The sequence below is a fragment of the Oncorhynchus masou genome, chromosome 22 (genome assembly GCF_036934945.1).
Source record: "Oncorhynchus masou masou isolate Uvic2021 chromosome 22, UVic_Omas_1.1, whole genome shotgun sequence".
Lineage (NCBI taxonomy): Eukaryota > Metazoa > Chordata > Actinopteri > Salmoniformes > Salmonidae > Oncorhynchus > Oncorhynchus masou.
In genome coordinates, this window is record NC_088233.1 from 11,835,933 (window position 1) to 11,855,316 (window position 19,384).

At 43.1% G+C, this 19,384-nt stretch overlaps 1 protein-coding gene across 1 annotated transcript in view; it reads right to left on the bottom strand.

The window, feature by feature from the left end:
* The window catches only part of LOC135509012 (SH3 and multiple ankyrin repeat domains protein 2-like), a 154,207-nt gene that overhangs the window by 58,558 nt on the left and 76,265 nt on the right, over window positions 1-19,384 (bottom strand). The window contains exons 11-12 of the mRNA XM_064929296.1: window positions 16,794-16,954; window positions 12,684-12,791 (exon numbers count right to left, since the gene is read on the bottom strand). Coding sequence (XP_064785368.1) covers window positions 12,684-12,791; window positions 16,794-16,954 — 269 coding nt within the window. The remainder of the gene's footprint in view (window positions 1-12,683; window positions 12,792-16,793; window positions 16,955-19,384) is intronic.

Genomic DNA, 19,384 nt, shown 5'->3' on the forward strand with positions numbered 1-19,384 from the left:
CTTTTGACCAGGGCCCATACACTATTAAAATAGGAAAACTCAAAACACAATCATTGTGCAGTAAAACCATTGAAAAGTAGTACACCTAATCTGAGATCTGGTGTTTGAAGGGTGAATGTAAACCCAATGTAACTCAAGGTATTTCTGAACAGAATGGAAAAACTTTAAAACACCCAAAGTGCTTCTTTGATCTGAATATGTGTTTTAAGAGAGTGTTACAGCATCAAAACACATACATAATGTTTTGGCTGTCTCTCATTCAATCAAATGGTTTTACATTTCAAATTCATTTATAGCATAAATATTGACTGATGAGTTTGATTAAATAAAAAACAAATACCTTATTTAGATAAGTATTCAGACCTTTTGCTTTGAGATTCGAAATTGAGCTCAGGTGCATCCTGTTTCCATTGATCATCCTTGAGATGTTTCTACAACTTGATTGGAGTCCATCTGTGGTAAAGTCAATTGATTCGACATGATTTGGAAAGGCACACACCTGTCTATATAATGACCCACAGTTGACAGTGCATGTCAGAGCAAAAACCAAGGCATGAGGTTGAAGGAATTGTCCGTAGAGCTCAGAGACAGGATTGTGTAGATGAACAGATCTGGGGAAGGGTACCAACAAATGTCTTCAGCATTGAAGGTCCCCAAGAACACAGTGGCCTCCACATTTAAGAAGAAGGTTGGAACGACCAAGACTGTTCCTAGAGCTGGCCGCCTAGCAAACTGAGCAATCAGGGAGAAGGGCCTTGGTCAGGGAGGTGACCAATAACCCGATGGTCACTCTGACAGAGCTCCAGAGTTCCTCTGTGGAGATGGGAGAACCTTACAGAAAGACAACCATCTCTGCAGAACTCCACCAATCAGGCCGTTATAGTTGAGCGGCCTGACGGAACCCGCTCCTCAGTAAAAGGCACATGACAGTCCACTTGGAGTTTGCCAAAAGGCACCTAAATAGTCTCAAACCCTGAGAAACAATATTCTCTGGTCTGAAACCAAGATTGAACTCTTTAGCCTGAATGCCAACGTCTGGAGGAAACCTGGCACCATCCCTACGGTGAAGCATGGTGGTGGCAGCATCATGATGTGGGGATGCTTTTCAGCGGTAAGGACTGGGTAACTAGTAATGATCGAAGGAAAGATGAACGGAGCAAAGTACAGTGAGATCTTCTCCAGAGCGCTCAGGACCTCAGACTAGGGCGAAGGTTCACCTTCCAACAAAACAACTACCCTAAGCAAACAGCCAAGACAATGCAGGAGTGGCTTCGGGACAAGTCTCTGAATGTCCTTTAGTGGCCCAGCAAGAGCCCAGAGTTGAAACGGATGAAACATTTCTGGAGAGACCTGAAAATATCTGTGCAGCGACGCTCCCCATCCAACCTGACAGAGCTTGAGAGCATCTGCAGAGAAGAATGGGAGAAAATACCCAAATACAGGTGTGCCTAGCTTGTACCATCATACCCAATAAGACCAAGGCTGTAATCGCTGCGAAAGTGCTTCAACAAAGTACTGAGCAAAGGGTCTGAATACTTACAGTTGAAGACGGAAGTTTAAATACACTTAGGTTGCAGTCATTCAAATTATTTTTCAACCACTCCACAAATGTCTTGTTAACAAACTATAGTTTTGGCAAGTCGGTTAGGACATCAACTTTGTGCATGACACAAGTCATTTTTCCAACAATTGTTTACAGACAGATTATTTCACTTATAATTCACTGTATCATAATTCCAGTGGGTCAGAAGTTTACATACACTAAGCTGACTGTGCCTTTAAACAGCTTGGAAAATTCCAGAAAATTATGTCATGGCTTTAGGCTAATTAACATAATTTGAGTCAATTGGAGGTGTACCTGTGGATGTATTTCAAGGCCTACCTTCAAACTCAGTGTCTCTTTGCTTGACATCATGGGGAATAAAAAAGAAATCAGACAAAACCTCAAAAAAAAATTTGTAGACCTCCACAAGTCTGGTTCATCCTTGGGAGCAATTTCCAAATGCCTGAAGGTACCACAATAGTATGCAAGTAGTACGCAAGTAGTACGCAAGTAGTACGCAAGTATAAACACCATGGGACCACGCAGCCGTCATACCACTCAGGAAAGAGATGTGTTCTGTCTCCTAGAGATGAATGAACTTTAGTGCGAAAAGTGCAAATCAATCCCAGAACAACAGCAAAGGACCTTGTGAAGATGCTGGAGGAAACAGGTACAAAGGTATCTATGTCCACAGTAAAACGAGTCCTATATCGACATAACCTGAAAGGCCGCTCAGTAAGGAAGAAACCAGTGCTCCAAAGCCGCCATAAAAAAAGCCAGAATACGGTTTTCAACTGCACATGGGTGACAAAGATCATACTTTTTGGAGAAATGTCCTCTGGTCTGATGAAACAAAAATATAACTGTTTGGCCATAATGACCATCGTTATGTTTGGAGGAAAAAGGGGGAGGCTTGTAAGTGAAGAACACCATCCCAACCATGAAGCATGGGGGTGGCAGCATCATGTTGTGGGGGTGCTTTGTTGCATTAGGGACTGGTGCACTTCACAAAATAGATGGCATCATGAGGTAGGACAATTATCTAGATATATTGAAGCAACATCTCAAGACATCAGTCAGGAAGTTAAATGCTGGTCGCTAATGGACAATGACCCCATGCATACTTCCAAAGTTGTGGCAAAATGGCTTAAGGACAAAAAAGTCAAGGTATTGGAGTGGCCATCACAAAGCCCTGACCTCAAACCTATAGAAAATGTGTGGGCAGAATGGAAAAAGCGTGTTCGAGCAAGGAGGCCTACAAACCTGACTCCGTTACACCAGCTCTCTCAAGAGGAATGGGCCAAAATTCACCCAACTTATTGTGGGAAGCTTGTGGAAGGCTACCTAGGGCTACCTGGTTACGAAATGTTTGACCCAAATTAAACAATTTAAAGGCAATGCTACCAAATACTAATTGAGTTTATGTAAACTTCTGACCCACTGGGAATGTGATGAAAGAAATAAAAGCTTAAATAAATAATTTGCCCAACTATTATTCTGACATTTCACATTCTTAAAATAAAGCAGTGATCCTAACTGACCTAAGACAGGGAATTATTACTAAGATTAAATGTCAGGAATTTTGTTTAAATGTATTTGGCTATGGTGTATGTAAACTTCCGCCTTCAACTGTATGTAAATGTGATATTTCAGTTGTTTTTTTTTTTACATTTGCAAAATGTATCATTATGGGGCATTGTGAGTAGATTGATGAGGGAAAAACATTTTTTAATCAATTTTCGAGTAAGGCTGTATCGTAACAAAGGGGTCTGAAGAATGTCTGAATGCACTAAACCGAATAGCCCTAAAAATCTTGATTGTAACATCATTTATAATCTCACAGTGGACCTGGCAACTGTAGCTTATAATAAGTGCCAAAGTTTACCCTAGGAAAAATATTCATTTCCCAGTGTCTTCTTCAAACTGTGAATCAAAATATTGACTGAAAATCATCAGTCAATATTTATGCTATAAATAAATTTGAAATGTAAAACAATTTCATTGAATGAGAGACACAACACAGTCTGCCAAAACATTATTTATGGGTTTTGATGCTGGAACACTCTCTTAAAAACACAATTATTTAGATCAAGGAACCACTTTTTTTCCATTCTGTTTAGAAATACTGTACATTCAGTTATATTGGATTTACATTTAAACAGCCTCCAGACACCAGATCTCAGATTAGGTGTACTACTTTTTATGGTTTTACAACACAATGATTGTGTTTTGAGTATTTCTATTTTAACAGTGTATTGGCCCTGGTCAAAAGTAGTACCAATCTGTCCCAATACCCTCTCAATCTGGTCAAAAGTAGTACCAACTTGTCCCAATACCCTCTCAATCTGGTCAAAAGTAGTACCAATCTGTCCCAATACCCTCACAACCTGGTCAAACGTAGTACCAATCTGTCCCAATACCCTCACAACCTGGTCAAACGTTGTACCAGGTACCTTCACAACCTGGTCAAAAGTAGTATCAACCTGTCCCAATACCCTCTCAATCTGGTCAAATGTAGTATTAAACTGTCCCAAAACCCTGCCAACCATGTGTTTCGATACTCTCTCTCTCTCTGCTTGTCTCCAGTAAAAGTAGAGTGCAAACACACCTCCCTCCCTCCCCTCCTCAACGCACGGACAGCAGAATAAAAAAAGACTACTTGACCAGTGTGAACTGTGCTGACAGTTGCTGCTGGTGAGGCACTTTAACCAAAGAATTTGTACAGTGTAGGGCTCTGGTCAGGCCAAACCTCCAGCATCTATCTATCTATCTATCTATCTATCTATCTATCTATCTATCTATCTATCTATCTATCTATCTATCTATCTATCTATCTATCTATCTATCTATCTATATCTATATCTATATCTCTCTCTCTCCCTCTCTCTCTCTCCCCTCTCTCTCTCTCTCTCTCTCTCTCTCTCTCTCTCTCTGCTTGTCTCCAGTAAAAGTAGAGTGCAAGCACACCTCCCTCCCTCCCCTCCTCAACGTACGGACAGCAGAATAAAAAAAGACTACTTGACCAGTGTGAACTGTGCTGACAGTTGCTGCTGGTGAATACTAAATCACAATACCATGGGAGTACTGTAGCTAGCCTAGCATAGCCTTGCTCAGTCAGTGGCTAGCATAGATTAGCTCAGTCAGTGGCTAGCCTATCCTAGCCAAACACAGACAGTGGCTAGCCTATCGTAGCCTAGCACAATCAGTGGCTAGCTTGGTAAATCCAAGTTTCAACCTGACTCCTACATTTGAAATGGATAGTGGCACAGCTAGGCTAATACTACTATGTGGATCGAATGCAAAACTAGCACAATAGGATAGATTCAACCATTAATAAATTCAACCACTGTACTGAACTGTACTGCATGTGTTATGTCTGATCAGATGTCTGTAACCCTTGAAATACTTCCCCTGAGGAAGATGAATACATACATAGTGAGGAAGGTGTATACATACATAGTGAGGAAGGTGTATACATACATAGTGAGGAAAGTGTATACATACATAGTAAACCCACACACACGTCCAACTAAAACACTGATAATAACAAACAGAAATCCATATGTTCTTCTGTTTTCCAGGTGAAACACGTTCTGTTAAAAACACAATACAACCCTGTTTACAACCAGACTACCAGCTAAATATGGTCACTCGCTCACTCGCTCTCACCCCTTTCCCTCTCCAACACTCACACAGTGCTGTACCTCCAAAATGAACCTTCTTCCTGGATTTGGCCGTCTCTTCCATTTGCGCCCTCTTCCTCCCCTCTAATGGAGTGCTTCCCGGAAACGCTCACACCTTCACCTCCAAGTTCCCTTCACAGTCAGAATAACCTCACCTCTCCACCTCTAGTCCTCAGGCTACAAAGCCTTTAAGAAACATCCCAAGAAAGTTTGACCAATCCCAGTATGTGAAGATATATAGGCCATAACCATCCCCGTTGAGATAAAGAGAGCAACTCTATCTGGTAATGAACAAGTCCCACGTAAGCTCTGTTCTTAGTGCACAGAGAGAGTGAGAGAGAGAAAAAATCGTACAAAAAGAGAAAAAAAATCTTGCCAAGGCCCACTCCTTAGCAACCGGGCTTGTACAGTGTACAGAGAAGGTTTCCATGGAAATATATCAATCAGGAATGTACATGAGTGTTGCAGTGAAGGGTTTACTATTCTGGCACAACTGCATGATGTTAGTAACCAAGTAATCTCGCTTAACCAATAACTAAAATCACGCATAATTTGCGTTTACGTAGTCGGTCTATGGGAGATTAGTAACCAAGCAGCAGCACAGATAGATAGCTACTACCAGACTACGGCATATATTCAGATGGTATTTCAGCAGTTATAACAACATCTGAAATATTGTGTGTGCATTAGCTGTCCCTTCAGGCAAAGGGAAACAGATGTATTGGTGAAAAAGTCGACAGCCAATTGTAGCCCACATCGACGTTGCAATGTCAAATCGTTCTTAATCCATCAATCATACCCCCTTCCCCAAACAGAGTGAATTATCATATCCTTCATAAACTGAATTTGTATAGCAACACTGCTTCCTATAATTGACAAATCCGGTCAAAATGTACTGATCGGGCCATTGTGGCACTGTCCAGTCACTCAGTACAACACGTAGGTCTTTCAGGATTCACAAATAGATATGAGTATTACAAATATCCTGAATCGGACATTAAAAACATCTTTGCCAACACATTTTGAGGGAGGGGTAAACACCAAAGCTAGCATTCACCTATATCAAGAGACCTCTCCTGTCACTGCACATTGTTCTAACACTAGCCAAGCCACAGACCAGTGTCTGGAAGCAACACACAAACACATTGGAACACACACATTGGAACACACACATTGGAGCACACACGTTGGAACACACGTTGGAACACACACGTTGGAACACACACATTGGAACCCACATTGGAACACACACGTTGGAACACACACGTTGGAACACACACGTTGGAACACACACGTTGGAACACACACGTTGGAACACACACGTTGGAACGTTGGAACACAAGTTGGAACACACACGTTGGAACACACACATTGAAACCCACATTGGAACACACACATTGGAACACACACAGTTGGAACACACACGTTGGAACACACGTTGGAACACACACGTTGGAACACACGTTGGAACACACACGTTGGAACACACACATTGGAACCCACATTGGAACACACACATTGGAACCCACATTGGAACACACACGTTGGAACACACACGTTGGAACACACACATTGGAACCCACATTGGAACACACATATTGGAACACACACGTTGGAACACACGTTGGAACACACACGTTGGAACACACACACGATGGAACACACACATTGGAACACACACATTGGAACACACACATTGGAACACACACATTGGAACACACACATTGGAACACACACATTGGAACCCACACGTTGGAACACACACGTTGGAACACACACGTTGGAACACACACGTTGGAACACACACATTGGAACACACACATTGGAACACACACGTTGGAACACACACGTTGGAACACACACATTGGAACACACACATTGGAACACACACATTGGAACCCACATTGGAACACACATTGGAACACACACGTTGGAACATTGGAACACACGTTGGAACACACACGTTGGAACACACACGTTGGAACACACATGTTGGAACACACACGTTGGAACACACGTTGGAACACACACATTGGAACACACGTTGGAACACACATTGGAACCCACATTGGAACACACACATTGGAACACACAAGTTGGAACACACGTTGGAACACACATTGGAACACACACATTGGAACCCACATTGGAACACACACGTTGGAACACACGTTGGAACACACACGTTGGAACACACGCGTTGGAACACACACATTGGAACACACATGTTGGAAGACACGTTGGAACACACGTTGGAACACACACATTGGAACCCACATTGGAACACACACGTTGGAACACACGTTGGAACACACACATTGGAACACACACATTGGAACACACACACACACAAGTGTCTGGAACATCCAATGGCATATTTGTGTTCTATCAGAGAGGAGTAACAGGCGGACTGACATTATACTGTCGTCATCATGACTCATAGTGTACTGCCACACACACACAACCCTCCCGGCCAATCACAGATAGCTTGCCATCACTTCTCGAGACTGCCTGCTTGTTTAAAACATCCTGCATTCATTTCTATCCACCACCATCCTGCATATGATACAGTTCAAAGACGACCAATAACATTGTAATCTTGGCACCCAGAATTAAATCTCATGTGTTGTGCTATTATTTGTCAGAAGGTGGCTAATAACATTGTGATGGTGACAGCGATAACGTTGATTTATTTTTTCAAATGTTTTCAAGCTAATTTAAGTGAAAACAGTAATTTGGCCACTAAGGACCATTCAATGTCATCTTGGTAAGCAACTCTGGTGTATATTTGGCCTTGTGTTTTAGGTTAATGTTCTGCTGAAAGGTGAAATAGTCTCACGTTGTCTGTTGGAACCGGGTGTCCTCTAAGATGTTACCTATTCTAAGCTCCGTTCCGTTTATTTTAATCCTAAACCCCCCCTACTCCTTGCAGATGACAAGCATATCCATAACATGATGCAGCTACCACCATGCTTGAAAATATGAATACTGGTACACAGTGGATTATGTGGGATTTACCCCAAATATAACACTTTGTATTCAGGTCATAAAGTTAATTTCTTTGCCACATTATTTGCAGTTGTACTTTAGTGCCTTATTTCAAACAGGAAGCATGTTTTGCAATATTTTTCTTCTGTACAGGCTTCCTTCTTTTCACTCTGTCATTTAGGTTTGTATTGTGGAGTAACTGCAATGTTGTTGATCCTCAGTTTTCTCCTATCACAGCCATGTTTACATACCCTACATTATTCATCTCATATGCATACGTATATACTGTACTCTATATCATCTACTGCATCTTTATGTAATACATGTATCACTAGCCACTTTAAACTATGCCACTTTGTTTACATACTCATCTCATATGTATATACTGTACACAATACCATCTACTGTATCTTGCCTATGCTGCTCTGTACCATCACTCATTCATATATCTTTATGTACATATTCTTTATCCCCTTACACTTGTGTCTATAAGGTAGTAGTTTTGGAATTGTTAGCTAGATTACTTGTTGGTTATTACTGCAGTTTCCTTACTCTCCGGGAACTAAATTAGGCAGGATGCCTGTATCTTTTTAGTGACTGGGTGTATTGATACACCATCCAAAGTGTAATTAATAACTTCACCATGCTCAAAGGGATATTCAATGTCTGCTTTTTAATATTTTACCCATCTACCAATAGGTGCCCTTCTTTGCGAAGGCATTGGAAAACCTCCCTGGTCTTTGTGGTTGAATCTGTGTTTGAAATTCACTGCTCGACTGAGAGACCTTATTGTATAGATAGTTGTATGTGTGTGGTACAGAGATGAGGGAGTTGTTCATAAATCATGTTAAACACTATTATTGTACACAGAGTGAGTCGATGCAACTTACTATGTGAGTTGTTTAGCAAATATTTACTCCTGAACTTATTTAAGCTTGCCATAACAAAGGGGTTGATTACTTATTGACTCGACATTTCAGCTTCTAATTTTTTATTAATTTGTAAAAATGTATAAAAACAAAATTCTACTTTAACATTATGCAGTATAGTGTGTATGTCACACCCTGACCATAGTTTGCTTTGTATGTTTCTATGTTTTGTTTGGTCAGGGTGTGATCTGAGTGGGCATTCTATGTTGGATGTCTTGTTTGTCTATTTCTATGTCTGGCCTGATATGGTTCTCAATCAGAGTCAGGTGTTAGTCATTGTCTCTGATTGGGAACCATATTTAGGTAGCCTGTTTGGTGTTGGGTTTTGTGGGTGATTTGTTCCTGTCTTTGTGTTTGCACCAGATAGGGCTGGTTTAGGTTTTCACGTTTATTGGTTTGTTAGTCTGTTCATGTATAGAGTCTTTATTAAAGTACCATGAATAACCACCACGCTGCGTTTTGGTCCACCTCTCCTTCACCACAAGAAAACCGTTACAGTGTAGGCGGGTGACACAACATCTCAATTAAATATATTGCAATTCAGGCTGTAACACAACAAAATGTGGAAAAAGTCAAGGGATGTGTTTACTTTCTGAAGGCATTGTACGAGATCTTCAGTTTCTTGGCAATTTCTCGCATGGAATAGCCTTTATTTCTCAGAACAAGAATAGACTGACGAGTTTCAGAAGAATGTGCTTTGTTTCTGGCCATTTTGAGCCTGTAATCGAACCCACAAATGTTGATGCTCCAGATGCTCAACTAGTCTAAAGAAGAACAGTTTTAATGCATCTTTAATCAGGTCAACAGTTTTCAGCTGTGCTAACATACAGTAATTACAAAAGGGTTTTCTAATGATCAATTAATCTTTTAAAATTATAAACTTGGATTAGCTAACACAACGTGCCATTGGAACACAGGCGTGGTGGTTGCTGATAATGGGCCTCTGTAAGCCTATGTAGATATTCCTTTAAAAATCAGCCGTTTCCAGCTACAATAGTAATTTACAACATTAACAATGTCTACACTGTATTTCTGCTCAATTTGAAGTTATTTTAATGGACAAAAAAATGTGCTTTTCTTTCAAAAATAGGGAAATTTCTAAGTGACCCCAAATTTTAGAACGGTAGTGTATATATATTTTCTACAACGAGTATGAGAGAAAATGTTTCTGTTTTAGAGCTCAGAGATTCTTGAAAGACAGGACAATCTCAGCTTTTTTCCCGCAAATATTTGTCTTAATACTGATCAAATGTGTAATATATATTTTGATAGACCAAAGTATCAGCTATCACACCATGTAAAAAAATATATATTTTTTTTTTCTTCATAAAATGCAACCTCCGTCAGACACAATAAAAGACACTTCATTTTTTTAAATTATTGTCCAACAAGTGTTTAAAGGCCTTGATTATTTAATTCTAACATTAGATTATTCAAATATGTAATACAAATCTCCAAATTGTTTTAAAGCACTGTTAAATGCTCCAAGGATAATTGTGTTAGCATTTTGGCATGTTTTTTTATTTATTTTACCAGGCAAGTCAGTTAAGAACACATTCTTATTTTCAATGACAGCCTAGGAATACTGGGTTAACTGCCTGTTCAGGGGCAGAATGACAGATTTTTTACCTTGTCAGCTCAGGGATTTGAACTTGCAACCTTTTGGTTACTAGTCCAATGCTCTAACCACTAGGCTACACTGCCGCCCTAGATTTAGATCATAAAACAAGATTTATAAAGCAAATATTCCCACTTCGGTCTAGCACAGCAAATACTTAAATTGTTTATGTATCCATCCTTTGCTCTGGACAAGGGCATTTCCAGGCATAGAGTCGACATGTAAATTAATAATATTTCAAGCATTTTAAAAATTCCCAAAACAAATAATTCCCCAAATGTACATTTTAAAACTCGTGGGCCCCCTTTGCGGGGGCTGCGGGGGGGTGTGCTATGCCAGTGTGTGTTAGGATTACATGGAGCATTATGAATGACACAAGCTGGCTACATACAGTATAAATGGAATGCAGGTGACCTTTCAGATAGATAATGAGGCTGATATACAATTAATGAATCACATCAATTGCTTCAATTTTGGCTTATAAGTGCGCCATAGAGTATATCTTTAAAAATAATACACCTGCCACTTGTTATTAAGTGTTTCAATTGCTGGGTTATTATAATTACATCATTACATCTGTGCAGCCAGAACATGCAAAGTGGTGTGCTTTTAACTCAAGAGATACCCTCGTCCCCTCTGGCCTGAGCAGAGCTACTGAATTCAGCTACTGAACACAGCTACTGAACACTGCTACTGAACACTGCTACTGAACACAGCTACTGAACACTGCTACCGACCACTGCTACTGAACACTGCTACCGACCACTGCTACCGACCACTGCTACTGAACACTGCTACTGAACACTGCTACTGAACACTGCTACTGAACACTGCTACTGAACACTGCTACTGAACACTGCTACTGAACACTGCTACCGACCACTGCTACCGACCACTGCTACTGAACACTGCTACTGAACACTGCTACCAACCACTGCTACTGAACACTGCTACTGAACACAGCTACTGGACACAGCTACTGAACACTGCTACTGAACAATGCCACTGAACACAGCTACTGAACACTGGCTGTACTGATGTGGAAAGCATTTATTTGGACCAAAATAACTTTAAACAGAGGGTTGCCCCCAGGAGCAAGCACAAACACACACACACATACACATGGAGAAGTATACAGTACACACACACACACACACACACACACACACACACACACACACACACACACACACACACACACACACACACACACACACACACACACACACACACTTCCCCTCTAAATACAAAGGAAGAAAGCAGTTCAGCAGCAGACATTTTGAATAAATACTACAGTACTACAGCTGATTAACCACTACAGCACAACAGCTGTCAGTCACGCCACTTTGTGCAATACAATGCATTGTAGTCTAGTGCAGAACTGTGAAGTTCCTGGTTTCAGCCCCTCTCTCTACTTTACACATCCTAATCCACCAGGATGCCATACTAGGGGAGGTTAGTGAACCAAGGATGACACAGGTCAGGTTACACATCTTTACATGGATGTACCTTGTGGCTTAACCTTTTACCAACCCGAATGTATAGAATCAATGCATACACTGTGTTGTGAAGGATGCATGTGTATGCTGGGTACTGTGTCCTAGCTGCTGAGTGTTAATTGCATTAACAGCCTGCCATGGCCAGAAGGGACTTCTCATATTCAGAGGGTTATCAGAGCATGAGAGAGCTAGGGCCGAGACCGAGCACAAGATTCTCTCACAAGAATTAGAGGAACTGTATTATCCAATGGTTGGTGTTTGAATACACAGCTCTAACGTTTTATGTAAAGGCCAATTTGGCAAAGGCCAAGGAGATTTAGAAGTTATTTTGAACAGTGAGGTGATTATTGGGACTAACAACGTTTATCTCTCTCTCTCTCTCTCTCTCCCTGTCTCTCTCTCTCTCTCTCTCTGAGAACTTACATGGTCTTTCCTCTTGGATAGGGGTCTCCTCCACACACTCTGCTGGGAACCATCCCACGTTACCCCTGGCACTGCCCTCCCAGAAACCACCCTCACCTATGGAGAGCACTGAGAGGAGATAGAGGGAGAGAGAGAGATAGAGAGAAAGAGGGGAGGAGGGAAGGAGAGAGAGCGGGAGAGACAGAGGGGTGAGAGAGACAGAGGGGGGAGAGAGAGTATGTGAGGGAGAGAGAGAGAGAGGGGGAGAAAGAGAGAGAGATAGGGGGGAGAGAGAGAAGAAGAAAAATAGACTGTGTAAGACAAAGAGAGACAGTAGTATGTAAGGGAATAATTACTCCTGTACTTTTCCATGCAGACTGACTGTATAAATCATTATGGACCTAAAAAGACCCTAGTTCCACTCCAGTAGTTTCTGTGGTCTCTTCAGCTCCACTCCAGTAGTGTCTGTGGTTTCTTCAGCTCCATTCCAGTACCGTGCCTGTGGTCTCTTCAGCTCCACTCCAATAGTGTCTGTGGTCTCTTCAGCTCCACTCCAGTAGTGTCTGTGGTCTCTTCAGCTCCACTCCAGTAGTGTCTGTGGTCTCTTCAGCTCCATTCCAGTACCGTGCCTGTGGTCTCTTCAGCTCCACTCCAGTACCGTGCCTGTGGTCTCTTCAGCTCCACTCCAGTAGTGTCTGTGGTCTCTTCAGCTCCACTCCAATAGTGTCTGTGGTCTCTTCAGCTCCACTCCAGTAGTGTCTGTGGTCTCTTCAGCTCCATTCCAGTACCGTGCCTGTGGTCTCTTCAGCTCCACTCCAGTACCGTGCCTGTGGTCTCTTCAGCTCCACTCCAGTACCGTGCCTGTGGTCTCTTCAGCTCCACTCCAGTAGTGTCTGTGGTCTCTTCAGCTCCACTCCAGTAGTGTCTGTGGTCTCTTCAGCTCCACTCCAGTACCGTGCCTGTGGTCTCTTCAGCTCCACTCCAGTACCGTGCCTGTGGTCTCTTCAGCTCCACTCCAGTAGTGTCTGTGGTCTCTTCAGCTCCACTCCAGGACCGTGTCTGTGGTCTCTTCAGCTCCATTCCAGTACTGTAGTCTCTTCAGCTCCACTCCAGGACTGTGGTCTCTTCAGCTCCATTCCAGGACTGTGATCTTTTCAGCTCCACTCCAGTATTGTGGTCTCTTCAGCTCCACTCCAGTACTGTGGTCTCTTCAGCTCCACTCCAGTACTGTGGTCTCTTCAGCTCCACTCCAGGACTGTGGTCTCTTCAGCTCCACTCCAGTACTGTGGTCGCTTCAGCTCCACTCCAGTACTGTGGTCTCTTCAGCTCCACTCCAGTACTGTGATTGCTTCCGCTCCACTCCAGTACTGTGGTCTCTTCAGCTCCACTCCAGTACTGTGGTCTCTTCAGCTCCACTCCAGGACTGTGGTCTCTTCTGCTCCACTCCAGTACTGTGGTCTCTTCAGCTCCACTCCAGTACTGTGGTCTCTTCAGCTCCACTCCAGGACTGTGGTCTCTTCAGCTCCACTCCAGGACTGTGGTCTCTTCAGCTCCACTCCAGTACTGTGATCGCTTCAGCTCCACTCCAGTACTGTGGTCTCTTCAGCTCCACTCCAGGACTGTGGTCTCTTCAGCTCCACTCCAGTACTGTGGTCTCTTCAGCTCCACTCCAGTACTGTGATCGCTTCAGCTCCACTCCAGTACTGTGGTCTCTTCAGCTCCACTCCAGTACTGTGATCGCTTCAGCTCCACTCCAGTACTGTGGTCTCTTCAGCTCCACTCCAGGACTGTGGTCTCTTCAGCTCCACTCCAGTACTGTGGTCTCTTCAGCTCCACTCCAGGACTGTGGTCTCTTCAGCTCCACTCCAGGACTGTGGTCTCTTCAGCTCCACTCCAGTACTGTGGTCTCTTCAGCTCCACTCCAGTACTGTGATCGCTTCAGCTCCACTCCAGTACTGTGGTCTCTTCAGCTCCACTCCAGGACTGTGGTCTCTTCAGCTCCACTCCAGTACTGTGGTCTCTTCAGCTCCACTCCAGGACTGTGGTCTCTTCAGCTCCACTCCAGTACTGTGGTCTCTTCAGCTCCACTCCAGTACTGTGATCGCTTCAGCTCCACTCCAGTACTGTGGTCTCTTCAGCTCCACTCCAGTACTGTGATCGCTTCAGCTCCACTCCAGTACTGTGGTCTCTTCAGCTCCACTCCAGGACTGTGGTCTCTTCAGCTCCACTCCAGTACTGTGGTCTCTTCAGCTCCACTCCAGGACTGTGGTCTCTTCAGCTCCACTCCAGGACTGTGGTCTCTTCAGCTCCACTCCAGGACTGTGGTCTCTTCAGCTCCACTCCAGTACTGTGGTCTCTTCAGCTCCACTCCAGGACTGTGGTCTCTTCAGCTCCACTCCAGTACTGTGGTCTCTTCAGCTCCACTCCAGGACTGTGGTCTCTTCAGCTCCACTCCAGTACTGTGGTCTCTTCAGCTCCACTTCAGCTTACACAACATAAGAGCTAGATAGGTAAATATTATGTAACCTTAGAAAAGGCCCAAATTAATTTTAAAACTGAAGGTACTGAGGAAAAACACATCTGTAAAATATATTGCCATTTTTCCTAAGAAATATAGCTACTACTGAAGATAGAAATAACCAGAGTAAATAAACTGCACTGCAGTCGTTTGAATGCAAATGTTGCTTATTACAGCTCACTCGTTAGGAAAACACATAATGTCCTAGCAGATGACTGCTTCACTTCTGAATAACATCCCTCTGAGTGGCTACACAGACTGTTCCCTCTAATATCTCCTCCCTCCAACATCCCTCTGAGTGGCTACAAAGGCTGTTCCCTCTAATATCTCTTCCCTCCAACATCCCTCTGAGTGGCTACAAAGGCTGTTCCCTCTAATATCTCCTCCCTCCAACATCCCTCTGAGTGGCTACAAAGGCTGTTCCCTCTAATATCTCTTCCCTCCAACATCCCTCTGAGTGGCTACAAAGGCTGTTCCCTCTAATATCTCCTCCTCCAACATCCCTCTGAGTGGCTACAAAGGCTGTTCCCTCTAATATCTCCTCCCTCCAACATCCCTCTGAGTGGCTACAAAGGCTGTTCCCTCTAATATCTCCTCCCTCCAACATCCCTCTGAGTGGCTACACAGACTGTTCCCTCTAATATCTCTTCCCTCCAACATCCCTCTGAGTGGCTACAAAGGCTGTTCCCTCTAATATATCTCCCCTCCAACATCACTCTGAGTGGCTACAAAGGCTGTTCCCTCTAATATCTCTCCCTCCAACATCCCTCTGAGTGGCTACAAAGGCTGTTCCCTCTAATATCTCCTCCCTCCAGAGCTTGGAGTGGAATTAAAAAGGCTCTAGTACTCATTTAAATGGCAAGATCAAATCAAATCAAATTGTATTTGTTACTTGCTTCATAAATAACCAAATCAAATTGTATTTGTCACATGTGCCGAATACAACAGGTAGAAAGGTAGACCTTACCGCGAAATGCTTACTTACCAACAATGCAGTTCAAGGAATAGAATTTAAAAAAATAATTTACTAAATAACTAAAGTAAAAAATAAAACAAAAGAAACACAATAAAATAATAATAACGAGGCTATTTACAGGGGTACCGAGTCAATGTGTGGGGTAGTTTGAGGTAATTTGTACATGTAGGTAGGGGTAAAGTTATTATGCATAGATAATAAACAGAGAGTAGCAGCAGTGTAAAAACATAAATGCTCCAGGTGGCCATTTGATTAATTGTTCAGCAGTCTTATGGCTTGGGGTAGAAGCTGTTAAGGAGCCTTTTGGACCTAGACTTGGCACTCCGGTACCGCTTGCCGTGCGGTATCAGAGAGAACAGTCTATGACCTGGGTGACTGGAGTCTTTGACAATTATTTGGGTCTTACTCAAATCTACAGGTGTAGACTAACAGTGAAATGCTTACTTATGGGCCCTTCCCAACAATGCAGAGAGAAAAATAACAGAAAGATAATAACATGAGGAATAAATACACAATAAGTAACGATGTTCATATTTCAGAGCAAATATAGAGGGGTACTTAAGCAGTAGAACATGTGACCCAATTCAAGCACTGCTTCCCTCTGGAAAAAACAAAGAGCAGTGGGCGGGATGTTCACCTTTGACCCTGTCGTTCTGGTACAGGGTGATCTCCCCTTCGGCCTGTGGCTGGTAGGACTTAGTCACCACAAAGTGCTTCCCTGCCACAGCACTGTACAGCTTACACTGGGGCCCCTGGCGGTCTGTGCCACCAGTGAACTCTTCCCGACCCTTGTGTGGGCTGGAGGGACAGAGGAGAGGAGAGGAACAGAGCGTGGTGTAAGATGAAGGTTAGTCTGTAGTCACAAAAATATACTGATGACTTCCTGTGGTCACACCCATTGGTCCATTAAAAGGAGCACAGTCTTTTGACACAAGGCACACGTTTGCAGCCTGTGACTCCCTGAAACATTGTACTGTGTGTTTAGAGGGGATATTCAGGACAAACAGGGAAGAGATATGGAACAAACATCTTTTCAGACAACATCTAAATGATATGGTTATCAGATGGGTATGTACCGTACTCAGTGAGCCACACAGCACAGGAGCAGAGGTATGCACCACTGACACAGAATGAAAGAAAGGCTGTGCAATGGCCCCCTCTGTTGGACTGCGGTAAAACTGCCGGTCTACAATATGAGGTCATATCTGGAACTGAACACATCCATAATAATGAGCATGATCAACCCTGTGCTGATCTTCAACACAATGTTTATATGCTCCATTTCACAGTCAAAGGTCTGACATCCAATAGCATGGATAAGTGAAATATGTAGCAATTGGGACACAGGAATAAATATATATTTACTAAAAAACATTTACCAATACTGCATAAATGTTTCTAAATCCAGAACACCATCACTTATTACGTTATTGGAAAGTGCTTGTACAGTTCAATTACTATGAGGGTCCACTGGTATAAGGGTACAATCCTTTATAGTGAAGCCTGAGGCAGTGACAAATCTCTCCTCTGTTGGTACAACACACATGCTCCTTCTAGCTAATTAAAGCAGTGAACTCTCTCTGTCCAATGGTTGTGTGAAGTAGCTACACGGTGTGTGTCCCTCCACAGGGGCTTTATTCTCGGCCCTGGCTGTGGTCCAGACCTACTCTCCACACACATTACATGTTCTATAACACAACAAGAACAACAATGATACTAATTATCCACAAGCTCTTTACCTCTCTCTGATTTATAGAGAGACATGATACAGGGGAAGAGGGCGTAAATGGAATCATTAGAATGGCCTCTGCACTACAATGAGAAGTTAAGGGCCCCAATTTACGATGATCTTGTCTATTTTGCACAAGAGCCCTGCACAACAAGACTATTTTTCACAGAAACATAATGTGTGGACTTAGAGTGCTTAGACTTAAAATTCTTTCAATGTCACTCTGAGGAACAAAGTGTACTAGAACAAGGTTTATACCGACAATAACAACACATTTGAAGCTCCACAGATGACATGGGTACTCAGATAGAGACGGTGGCGATGGTGTACTGTACACATCTCTCACACAACCAAGGCAACAGCAGCAGCACAGCGACAACCTGGTGAGTTCACTTCCTGTGATCGGACCAGGGATGAGCGCCGAGCCTCCTCCCCCAGCCCAGGTACACAGTGTGACTGTGACTAGGTCATGACAGCAAGTCAAATTGACTGTTGAGTCACGGTAATATCCTTTTATGCACATGCTTTGGTAGTGCCCAATTTACTAGAGGCGAAAGAAACGCACACCTATTTAAACGAGGTGCTGGCTAATGGAGTGGAGTAAAAAATTTAAGAAAAGCTGCACACTCTAGAAGCTCAGATGCTAAAATTTGATGTCCAACGTTTCGACAGTGAAGCTGTCTTCATCAGGGTATAGTGCCCAATTTGCTAACTACCATCAGGTCCTGATGGCCTGGTTGTCAGGGTTCTATGGTCCCTCCATCAGGTCCTAATGGCCTGGTACTCAGGGCTCTAAATTGTCCCTCCACAAGGTCCTAATGGTCTGGTACTCAGGGCTCTATGGTCCCTCCATCAGGTCCTAATGGCCTTGTACTCAGGGCTCTATGGTCCCTCCATCAGGTCCTAATGGTCTGGCACTCAGGGCTCTATTGTCCCTCCACCAGGTCCTAATGGTCTGGTACTCAGGGCTCTAACTACCATCAGGTCCTAATGTTCTGGTACTCATGGCTCTATTGTCCCTCCACCAGGTCCTAATGGTCTGGTACTCAGGGCTCTATTGTCCCTCCACCAGGTCCTAATGGTCTGGTACGCAGGGCTCTATTGTCCCTCCACCAGGTCCTAATCGTCTGGTACTCAGGGCTCTATTGTTCCTCCACCAGGTCCTAATGGTCTGGTACTCAGGGCTCTATTGTCCCTCCACCAGGTCCTAATGGTCTGGTACTCAGGGCTCTACTGTCCCTCCACCAGGTCCTAATGGTCTGGTACTCAGGGCTCTATTGTTCCTCTAACCACTCTGGCATCCAATGCAAATTAAATTGAAAATCACATCGAACACTAATCATCAAAACAGTTCAACAGCAGGTTGAAACAGTGTAAAACATGGTTGTTGTGGATGTTGTATCAAAGCCTAACACAACAAAATGGACAATGCTTTCTAAGGTGATGATTAATTCAAAACACGTTATACACATATAAAAAAACAACCTGAATAACAATTA